General features: G+C 57.4%; 2 protein-coding genes across 2 annotated transcripts in view; one reads left to right on the top strand and one right to left on the bottom strand.

Annotated features, from left to right (window-relative positions):
• The first annotated feature begins 1,257 nt into the window (after positions 1–1,257).
• Rpl28 (ribosomal protein L28) lies at positions 1,258–3,439 on the top strand. The gene is made up of 5 exons (XM_010616909.2): positions 1,258–1,364; positions 1,665–1,759; positions 1,859–1,982; positions 3,100–3,218; positions 3,295–3,439. Exons 2-5 carry the CDS (start codon positions 1,679–1,681, stop codon positions 3,382–3,384), a joined length of 414 nt encoding a protein of 137 aa, XP_010615211.1. The 5' UTR covers positions 1,258–1,364; positions 1,665–1,678; the 3' UTR covers positions 3,385–3,439.
• Positions 3,440–7,606: 4,167 nt separating this feature from the next.
• The window catches only part of Ube2s (ubiquitin conjugating enzyme E2 S), a 4,672-nt gene continuing 924 nt past the window's right edge, over positions 7,607–11,354 (bottom strand). The window contains exons 2-4 of the mRNA XM_010616907.2: positions 10,921–11,068; positions 9,391–9,581; positions 7,607–8,037 (exon numbers count right to left, since the gene is read on the bottom strand). Coding sequence (XP_010615209.1) covers positions 7,723–8,037; positions 9,391–9,581; positions 10,921–11,068 — 654 coding nt within the window. The 3' untranslated portion in view covers positions 7,607–7,722. The remainder of the gene's footprint in view (positions 8,038–9,390; positions 9,582–10,920; positions 11,069–11,354) is intronic.

Below are 11,354 nucleotides of genomic sequence, written 5' to 3' on the forward strand. Positions count from 1 at the left end.
TTCAACTTGAGGGTGTAATTCCAGCACTTTGGGCGGCTGAGTCAGGAGGGTCACAGGTTCAAATCCCACCTGGGGAACTTGGGAAGACTGGAGTTGTGGGTCTTGGTATAGCTCCGCTGGGTTTGGTCCCCGGTCACACACACGGCCTTCAGGATGCCGTGAGGAGGTAGCCAGGGCCCATGGTGGGCGCAGGTGAGCCCAGAAACCACGATCAGCCGGGGTGGACATGATGGTGCACGCACGAGACCCCAGCAGTCTGCGAGGCTGAGGTAGGAGGATCGCAAGTACCCTGGGGACCTTAGCGAGACCCTGTCTTAGAATAAAAAAGGGCTGGGATCTCACTAGTGCCAAGGTCCTGCCTCAGTCTCCAGCACCGCGGGGAAAGGTTCGCCGACGGAGGCGGCATGGGCACTCCGTTGGTTAAACAGGGGTCTCCAGAGGTCCCTGTACCCCCTGGATGGCCCTGCCAACGGACAACACACTTCCAGGGAGCTTTAGGGGTGACTGGGAGGACCTCGGGGCCGGAGGCAGGGAGGCGCAGGGAAGAATCCGGGCGAGCTAGTGCTGAACCCTTAAAGAGAAACCACGAGGGGTCACTTAAAAGCTCCTCTCCCAAAGACTCGCCCTCAGGGGAAACCCCACGCTCTCCTTGGGGTGAAGTCGCCCAGACAGTTCTGTCTAGTTCTCCCCAGACTTGATTTCAGAGTTCAAGACCGGGGAGAGCCCAAACTGCCAAGGGCTACTGGGTTTAGCCGAAAGATTCCTCGTGTGGCCGAATGGGGACCGAGTGTTTCCGAACAGACCCGAACTGGACAAGGGCGAATAGGATTAGGCGGCCGACTGATCTTGGCGCCTTTCCAGGTTATTCCGAAAATGTCCGAACGGGGAAAAGCCGAGAGCTTACGAAGAAAACCGGAAGTATCTGAGCACTTTAGGGCTACCATTAAATGGCCCCATGAGTTCACACGCTCATTCAAAAAAAAGTGCTTATTTAGTACCCATCGTGTGCTAAGGATAGTGCCAAGGGTTGGATGAGGAGTACCGGACCGACGTTACTGAGAAATAGGTCTCGGTACTTCTCGATATGGACCCATTCGGAGATCTAGCCGAGGAATTCAGAGAACTTGTGAACGGCGCGTGAAACGGCAGCATTCCACCGCCGGCAACAGCGGAACATGTTCTAAGGCACCAGAGCTCCACGGAAATAGCCGAATGTTGCCGAGTCGCCTCCTAGGCTGGGCGGAAGCGGAGGGGAACCCCGGCTAGCTACTTCTGAGAGGAAGCGGAAATGCGTGTGATGTATTAAAGGCGGCGCCCCGCCCTGGCATTTCTTTTTCCATCTCCGGCTGCCGCAGCGAAAGGAGGTGAGCGTGCGACGTCGGTGCGCCCCGCATGGCCATTACTGTGCCCTCAGCCCACGGACCCTGGCCCCTGTCCGGCTTCTGTTGAACTCCACGCGCCTTTGGCAGCCCCCCCCCATTCCGCCGCCCGAAGTTGTGGCACCTCGTGCACGGCCCTATTCCCACCCTCGCGGCCGCCCGAGTTAGGCCCGCCGCCCTAGGTCTCGGTCCCTCGGGGTAACCCGGCCCCAGTCTCTGCCCCGCGTGGACGCCCGCGCCCTCCCTGCTGCCCCCTGACACCCTCCACTTTCCCGTCCCCCGCAGCCACAGCCGCCGCCATGTCCGCGCACCTGCAGTGGATGGTAGTGCGGAACTGCTCCAGCTTCCTGATCAAGAGAAATAAGCAGACGTACAGCACGGTGAGCGGCCCCGGCGGCCCGCGGGGTGGGTGGGGAGACCGGGCCAGGTCTCGTTCTGGCATCTTGAGGTTCATCTCCCGCCCTCCCCTCTCTTCCCAGGAGCCCAATAACTTGAAGGCCCGCAATTCCTTTCGCTACAACGGGCTGATTCACCGCAAGACGGTGGGCGTGGAGCCGGCGGCCGACGGCAAGGGGGTCGTGGTGGTCATGAAACGGAGATCTGGTGAGCGTCCCTTCCCTGGCGACCTGCGAAGGCGCCCTAGCCTCCCTGACCGAGCCCTGCGAGCCAGGCGGGCCTCTCACCTGTGTCCTCCCCAGTAAAGCGGAGAGAATGGGAGAAGGAGCAGCGGACGAGGTGTTGTGAAGATTGCACTGCAGAACTAGGTCCTACAGCTGTCTGACCGTTTCAGATTAAAATCCTTAAGAGGTGACTAGGTGTGGTGGCACAGCACAGCAGGCTTGTACTGTAAGCCCAGTACTGTGGAGGCTGAGGCAGGAGGATGGAGGCCGGCCTGGATTATATAGAGGTCAAGGCGAGTCTGAAAGGCATGCGGAAACTCAAAAAAATTTAAATCCTTAGAACAACTCAGATCAGGGTGGACCTCTCCGCCTGGGACCTGATAAGATAGCGGTCAGGGAAGAGGCTGCCCCACATGGAGAGGCCAGGCTGGGTTAGGAGGAGCCTCCCTGTCCTCCTGTGGCCTGTGACAGTGCCCTGAGGCCCTTAGCTCCATAGACTGGTGTCTGGCGCAGACAGGCCTTTTGGGGTCTCCCCAAGGTGACTGGAGAAGCGGGGGCGTCTCTAGGATGTTTGTCTGCATGTCTGTTCTTGCTCTTGTTGGGGGAGGGGTGCTGGGATTTGAACCCAGGCCTTTGCTTGGAGCTGCATCTCGAGCCCTTTTAGATGTTTCTCTGTGTCAGTGAGGGTCTCATTCAGTTGTCTGGTGATCCTTCAGCCGGCCAGAGCGCCTGTGTTACAGGGGTGCATCTCTGCGCTGGGCGTGACGAATTGTTTGCTTTTTGATCACGGACAGAGTACTCTAGCTGTGCCTCTCCCATCACCCCTGAAGTGCTGTAGTCTGGCGTTTTGTGGCCTAGGTTGAGAATAGCAGCTCTGCTACACGTGTGACCTTAAGTAAGAGTCTTTGTCCTATTTCCTATTGTTCTGGTCAGTTTCCGGGCACAAGATGTATATACCAAGTGTGGAAGGTGTGGCCTGGGTGCTGGCTGAGTGACTGGGGGGGACAGAGTGTTGGGCTGAGCGCACCCTGGTTCTTGAAAGGTGAGGCAGTCATGGATGGCCCCGACAGTTGGCTGATAGCACGGTCCCCCCTCACCAGGTCAGCGGAAGCCAGCCACCTCCTACGTGCGCACCACCATCAACAAGAACGCGCGCGCCACCCTCAGCAGCATCCGCCACATGATCCGCAAGAACAAGTACCGCCCGGACCTGCGCATGGTGAGGGTTGGTCCAGGGCAGGGGAGGGCCGGGGACCCTCTGCGCCCCCCTTCCAAGACTCTGCCTTCCCTCTCAGGCCGCCATCCGCAGAGCCAGTGCCATCCTACGCAGCCAGAAGCCTGTGATGGTGAAGCGGAAGCGGACCCGCCCCACCAAGAGTGCCTGAGCCACCCCTGAGCAATAAAGAGCCCAGCTTCCGCTGGCTGTGGCCACGTCAGTCACAACTGTGTTGGCTCGTTCATGTTAGTCTTGGGGACGCAGTACCTTCGGGGGGGCTCCCAGTGCCAGACTGCAAAACCCCTGGGTCCTGTACCACGGCAGGGTTTGGGACCTGGGGTCTGAGGTGGCCGGCCACAGGAAGGAGCCCCAAGTGGCCTGTGGGTATTTGCCTGGTGTGTCCCTGTCTGGGGAATGAGCAGTTGAGGACCTGGGATAAATGGCTATGTTCGGTACTGGGCCTTTGGCCTCAAAGCCTCTTCTGGTTCTGAGCCTTCTGCAAGGTCTTCCATGGCCGCCGTGTGTAAGGTGTGAGTTAGCATCCCTGGGTTCCCCTCTCCCCAACCCTGCGTCTGTTGGATTTTTGAGGTTATAGCCCACACTGGTCTCATCGCTCTTCCTGCCTCAGCCTCCTGGATGTCGGGATTGGAGATTACTGGGCCTTTGGCCTCAAAGCCTCTTCTGGTTCTGAGCCTTCTGCAAGGTCTTCCATGGCCGCCGTGTGTAAGGTGTGAGTTAGCATCCCTGGGTTCCCCTCTCCCCAACCCTGCGTCTGTTGGATTTTTGAGGTTATAGCCCACACTGGTCTCATCGCTCTTCCTGCCTCAGCCTCCTGGATGTCGGGATTGGAGATGTGAGTCACCACACTGGCTTGCTTTCCAATGTGAAGCGGCTAGGGAGCTAAAGTTCACTGTTGGTGCTGAATGCGTGACCTGGCACCCTTGCTGTGGGAAGTCAGAGGCCACCTGTGTCTCCAGATGTGGGTGGCAGATACCCGTGGGTGCCTGTGGCGTGTGCACATGCCGCCCGTCCCTCCTAGCTACCCTGGCAGGTAGGTTCTGGCCCCTCCCTGCAGCTGGGGAGAGGGTTAGGCTTATCCTGACCAGGGGTCCTGAGGCCAGACCCTGCTGAGGCGCGGCACCCCCCTGGCTCCCCCCTTCCCCCCGGCTCACAGGATAAGCAAGGCCCAGCACCGGGCTCCCTCCCCTGCATCTTCCCCTCATCCTGTCCATGGTCAGCTTCAAGTGTAGCTCCTCACTGAAGGCTGAGAGCCGGCCCTGCCTGGATTCTGGAGGCAGAGGCAAAAGTGAATTTGTCCCATTGTTATGTTGTTAGGTAGCTAAGGCCCCGGGCTGGCTGATGCCCGCATCACCCCCAGGTGACCTTTGCACCCATGAAGAATGATTATTGGCTTAAACCAAGGCTCTGACCAGTCACGGTGGCACATGTACACGCCTGTAATCCCAGAACTCGGGAGGATGAGGCAAGAGGATCACTGCGAGATTGAGATCAGCCTGAATTGCATGAGACCCGGTCTCAAAAAAAAAAAAGACTTGCCACATATTTTAAACAGAATTAACAAAATTCACCCTTTAATAAAGTACACAAGCAATACTTTGAAAATTTGTATTAGTACATGTTTGATGAGAAATCCAGTACTTTAAAGCAGGGTCTGGCTAGTTGCTCAGGCTGGCCTTGAACTTGAGCTACTCGCCTCAGCCTCCTGAATTGCTGGGATTACAGGTGTGCACAGTAACTTCAGTCAATCTATAGAGTTGCACAACCGCAGCCTCTGTCCAGTTCTAGAGCACCCTTGCCATCCCAGAAGGGACTTCCAGGGTCCAAGTCCCTCCACCTGCTAGTGACCCCGCCTACCTTGTCCGCCTGCACTCCGGCCAGGGTCTGCTTCCTGCACAGGTGCTGGTCACTGCTCCTCTGTCCCCACAGCAGGTCACACCTGATTCTTGGTGGGTGACAGCACAGCCAGAGTGTTGGGGACCAGGGATGCTCCCAAACATGGAGCCTGGCTTTCCCAAGGGGCTGATTACTGGGCAGAGAGCACCCTGTTGTCTGGGTCACAAAGTGGGCAGTCATGGGTAGGTGCTCTGTCGGCCCGACACACACACTGGTGTCAGGACTCTGTGTAGTACGGAGGTTTGGCAAAGGGCACTGTATCACAACCTTCCTGTACATGCAAAATGGGGCGAGCCGTGCACGTCGGTGCACATTTGTAATCCCAGCAGTCAGGAGGCTGAGGCAGGATGACAAGTTTGAGCCCAGCCTGGGATACATAGTAAGACCTTGTTCAAAATAACTATTTAAATGTTAAAGATGGTTTCTACAATAAAAGCTTGTTTTCATTCTGGTGTCCTTGACAACCAGTTCCCTTTATCAGGGACAACTGATGTTACAAGGTTTGTGTATATTTTTCTGGGGAAATTCTATTTGAATACAAGGAATTTATATACCCTCTGACCTCTTCTTTATTTTACACAACAGACAGTGCTGTGCACACTGCAGATGGCTGGTTTTTTGAGACAGGGTCTCACTGTTAGACCAGGCTAGCCTTGAACACTGACCCTCCTGCCTCAGCCTCCCCAATGCTGGGATGACAGACATGCGCCACCACAGCTGGCTCAGACATTGTAATTGTTGCTAATTTTATGGAAGGACAGTGGCATCAACTGGTTTACATTTGAATTTTTTCCAGCTACTGAGGACATTGGACACCTGCTGTGTGTTTAGTAGCCACATAAATTTTCACTTGGGTGAAGCACTTGTCCTAAGGTTTTGCCAGCCCTGCCAGTCTGCTTCAGAGCAGCTCTGTACACTGGGGACTGGTCCCATTCACGTCTGCAGACGTTTTCAGCATGGTTGCTCCACTTTGCCTTCCGTGACACAGGCCCACCCCAGGGCTGGGGATTGCCCTGGCCTTGCTCTGAGCTATGGCCCAAGCACTTTTCTTGATAGGGTCTTAGCCTTGTGCAGGCTGACCTCAAACTTGCAGTCCTGCTTCCTTCTGCTTCAGCCTCCCTAGTGGCTGGGACCATAGGTATGTGCTGCAGTACCCAACTTCAATTACGTGTCACTTTGTGTGTTTCCTGTTCCCTGGAGTTATTCTCAAGTTTATCTTTTTGTTGTTCTGAGTCTATGTAGTCTAGCCCAGCTTCTAACTGATTCTCCTGCCTCAGCCTCCTGAGTGCTGGATTACAGGGTGTGCCACCATGCCCGATGGCCATGTGGTCCACACTCAGTGCTCGTTGGCACATGCAGCTCAGCTGTTCTTACAACCCTGACACGAGATGTGAGTCTCTCCTCCGGCTCCAGCCCCGTTCTCTCCAGACGCCAGCAGGGGCCTCTCAGCAGGGGGCTCTGTGGATCACCTTTGGCTTTGCAGTGAAGTCAGGCGTGGTGGTACAGCCCATGATCACAGTGCCATGGTGGCTGACGCAGGACCACTGCCAGGTTCAAGGCCAGCCTGGGCCACATAGTGAGTTCAAAGCCAGTCTACATAGGAAGACCTGGTCTAAAGACAAGGGAAGCAGGAGAGGAAGGCTGCCAGGAGTGAGCAGCGGCAGCACCCCAGGGAGCTCCCAGCCCTACAGTTGGCCCTGTGGCTGCCTCAGTTCCAGTCCCCTGTAGTCCTGTCCTGAAGCTGCTGGGCACAAAGGATGCTCCCCCCACGCGACCCAGAGGGCAGGGACCCGGGGTCTGGCAGTGCTGGCTGCTCGTGGCACCAGGCCTGAGTGCCTGGCACTGCTCCACAGAAGGGGCAGTGCTGTGCCATCCCATAATGTCCTGGAAGCCTGGCTTCTCCCCTAACCCGGTGAGGATGAGAGGTATAGGTCTGGCTGCTTTGCCCCCAACGGGTCACCCAGCTCATTTCAGGTTCTCAGGCTGTTTCAGACCAAGCTTTCCAGGGCAAAGGAGCCTTCTAGGCTCCTGCTCACCTACAGGCCAGTCAGGGTGTAAACCACCCTGGAGTACACATCCGATATACCTGTTAGGGGAGGCCACACTGCTGTGATGGGTCCCCTGGATCTGGGGCGGGCTCATCAAGGATCTCCCCTAACCCTGGATGAGCAGCCAGCAGCAGCCACTGGGGTAGGGAGGCTAGTAGGCACAGGCGCCCCTCTGCCCGAAGGTCTGATCAGCTCTGCAACAGAAGCTCAGGCGGTAGCAGCTGAAGCCCTGGGTTTGGGGTGCTGAGGACTGGATTTAAACTGTCAAAACCAGAGGCTGGTGCTGGGACCAGCTGATGCAGGGGACAGGACTGTGGGCATTACCCCAGGCTGCACCCCCTTCACACAGGGAGGCCCTCCCAAGATGGCGTGATCGCCCCATGCCCAAGGACAGGCTGTCCTGTTCTCGCTGGGCACCTGCCAGTCACATGCTGTTTTTCCAACTTTATTTAGAAAACCAAATCCAGACCCCAGTGCCCCCTAGCCCACCCAACCATAATTTAAATAACTTAAGAGATAAGGGAGGGCAGAGGCCACAGAGAGCCCTACAGCCGCCGCAGTGCCCGCTTCTTGTCCGTCTTTTTCTTGGCTGCCAGCTTCTTGTCGCGCTCCCCTGCGTGCTTCTTGGCCATGGGGCCCTCGGCCCCACCCGGAACCCCAGGGGTGGCGGGGGCAGCAGAGGAGGCTGCGGCGGCACCCCCGGTAGGGACCCTGGCACTGGGCCCGCTGGCACCACCGTGGATCTCGGTGAGGAGGCGTGCGCGTGCCGCATACTCCTCGTAGTTCTCCAGCAGCAGCCGGCCAGCCTCCTCGTTGAGCGCGGACTCGGGGTTGGGGTGGATCAGCAGGCACTTGATGGTCTGCGGAGCGAGGGAAGGAGAGGGAGCCCAGGTCAGCCCGTCCGCCACATGGTCCAGGAACCGACACTGACCACGGCAAGCCGTCTTCGGAGCTAGGGTTCCAGCCCTCAGCTGTGACAGGCACCCCTAATCCAAGCCCAGCAGGGCTGAGCTGTACCCCAGAGGCACTGCACAGGAGAGAAGACGTCGGCAGTCTTTGGGCACGAGGGACAGCAGAGGTCGGAGGCAGGGCCCGGGCGGCACACACAGTCCCCATGCACGGTGCCCCTTCACACACACGCAAGGGTGGGGCCCAAGCAGCCTGGCCTGAGGCAGGCAACAGTGACAGTGCTCCTGGCTGTTGTGAGGTGCAGAGTTAGCCCTGATTCTTTGGTTGTTTGTTGAGACAAGGTTGCTGTTAATTCACGCTAGTCTTGAACTCAGTGCCATCCTTCTGCCTCAGCTCCCCAGTCATGGATTACAGATGTGTGCCACCACACCTGGCTTCTCTCTATTATCACCATCCCAAAGCATCTACTACCCCGGGTGGGGAAATCCCAGCTCCCCTCTGCCCCACAGGCTCATTACAAATTTCCTTTAAAAAATATTTTTTTAAGGTGGAGGCTGAGGCAGGAGGATCTCCACAAATTCAAAGCCAGCCTGAACTACAGAGACTATCTCAAAAAACCAAAACAAGTGGGACTGGGGATTTAGCTCTCGTGCCACTGTCTGCCTTGAAAGCACAAGGTCCGGAGTTCCCCAGTGCCAAAACAAACAAAAAAACAAAAACCAACACCAGCACCACCCACTGCCCCCACCAAAACTACAATTTTTTAAGCTTCTGGGAAGGGCAGGGGAGGGACCAGGAATCTAAATGCTTTAAGTGGCCTTTGCGGACCGTGGAGATCTGGCCTACACCAGGGTGTCTACACCTGGGGGGACAGCAAGCGCTATGGATGCAGGGGATGCTAGTGGCACCTGCGCCAGTGCTGACAACCAAGGTCTCGTGACAATGCAGAATGTCCCTGGGGCCACATTGGCCCTGGGTGAGGGACAGGAGTGCAGCAAAACAACCCAGCATGAAGAGAGCCCTGATGGCTGCACAGACCTTGTTAGTATTAAAACCACTGAGCTATGGGGAAATCTCTGGTAAGGTACTCAAATAAAAACACTTCTCTGACCACACTACCTGCCACCACACACTGCAGGGCCAGGAGCCCAGGCCCAGTGCAGAAGAGAGTGGGGTGGCTCCTGTGCTTCAGTCCCTCCATGATCTGGCAGAAACACCAGGCCCCCAGTGAATGTGCACATCCGTCCCCATGCACCCACACCGCGTGGAGAAGACTGCAGCGCCCCGGCCTGGCCGGCACTCACCAGCAGCACGTGCCGGATACCCAGCTCGGCTGTCCAGTCCCGCTTGAGCACGTTGACACAGATCTCGCCATTGGCACCCACGTTCGGGTGGAAGATCTTGGTCAGAAAGTAGCCCTTGGGTGGGGAGGCGGGGAAGTCCTTCCCCAGCAGGAGTTTCATGCGGAACAGACCCCCAGCATAGGGAGTCCCCTCTGGAGGGAAGCAAGGAGAGACAGGTGAGGGCTGGGACTCCCAGCACCCCACAGCACCTCAGCGCCCTCTCCAGTGTGGCATAGGCAGGTGCCCTGCTCCATCCATGTCCTCTTCTACCAGGCTGGCTGATGTTTTGCAGTACTGGGCACTGAACCTGGAGGCCAGGCATGCTGGACCAATACTCCATCACTCAGCCGCATATCCGCCCCCTTTTATCTTGGGCGGTTCAGGGGACTGAACCCAAGCCCTTGCACCAGACACCGAGCTACATCCTCAGCCCCCTTCTTAAGGTTGGCCTCAAACTATGATCCTTTCTGCTTTGGCATATAGTGCACACTATGGTGCCCTACAGGCTGGGGGGTTCCTGACAGCACAAGGGCTGGGTCTCCAAGGGCCAAAGACTTTACCCTTCATTCCTTAAGAGACGCCATGTCCTGTGGCCTCCTCCCGTATCTCCATGACCTGGGTGCCCCTTCTGTCCCAAGTGACTGCCCAGGATATGCTACTTCCCACCGCACCGCCCAGACCCACATCCCGGGCAGCTGCCCCAGGTCCTCCCCTGAATCCCATAGCAATTTGGTGTCTGGCTTCTCACCTGACCTCCAGCTCTGGGAGAACACTGTAGGGCACCATCACACCCCTATGTAACATGAGCCTTCTCCCCAAGGGCCTAAAAGTGGCCTAGGATAAACATCTACTGCCTGCTTTCTTATTTTCATTCCTACAAAGCACACAGGTCTGCCTGCCTGTCTTTCTGGAATGCTGCCTTCCCATGCTCTGGACACCTGCAGCTGTCAAATCTTCAGGGAGGTCCTCACTGATTTACAGTGATCACTTCCTCCCTGGGCTCCTGGACACCTCAGCTGGCCTCAAAGGAATTCAAGCGCTGACAGAAATGTGGTTTGCACAAAATGGAATCCTCAACGGCTCTCAAGATACAATGAGCCAACAGGATCGCTTTATCCCCACCTGCGTCCCCTATAATATCAGGTTTTGCTTGTGCCCTGCCCTATCCCCAGTCACCCAGTGTCTGCCCAACAGATTCAGATTGCCTGGCCCATCCTCCCAGCCTTTGCTGACACTGACAGTGTCAGGAACTCTGTTCCCACAACTTCCTACTCATCCTCAGGCTCCGGGGGGGAGCCACCCTGACGGCCTCACCCCAAACCTCGGTAAAATCCCAACTGTGTTCTCCCAGGGCTCACTGCAGCCATGAGCACAGCCACCACATGCCCAACACTGCAGGACCAGCCTGTAATGGGTGTCTGGGGCCTTGTGTGGCCAACAGCCAGCTGCAAGAACCAGGAAGTGGCCTCCTCCGCTCATGCCCGCACTCACCAGGGCCCTCGATGGTGACCTGCAGGTCTGTGAGGTCCTCCTCGTTGGGGAAGACCTTGATGCCATCCGGAGGGTCGGCTGTCAGTGTCGTCACCTCTTTGTACACCAGGCGTATGATGTGGGGAGGCAGGTTCTCCACGTTGGAGTTCTGGACAGGATGGGAGACTCGAGTGAGCAGCCAGCATGGGGAGGCCGCCCTGGACTCAAGCCTGCAGGTTCCAGGCTGGCAGCCGCCATCCAGACCGACCTGGTAACAGATATGCGGAAGGGAATCCAGGCCACCCGGAGGGCTTCGCCCACCCCCGAGGTACCAAGGTAGGCCAGAGTGCCCCTTGCCTCACTCGGCCTTATTAAAGCCTCCCTGCAAACGTGGGCTCAGGCCCGGCAGCGGCGGCGGGCACTCGGCTCCCGGTGGCACCTGCAGGCCCTGCCCC

Source organism: Fukomys damarensis, unplaced genomic scaffold (assembly GCF_012274545.1).
Source record: "Fukomys damarensis isolate Sample0158 unplaced genomic scaffold, DMR_v1.0_HiC HiC_scaffold_19, whole genome shotgun sequence".
Classification (NCBI taxonomy): Eukaryota; Metazoa; Chordata; class Mammalia; order Rodentia; family Bathyergidae; genus Fukomys; species Fukomys damarensis.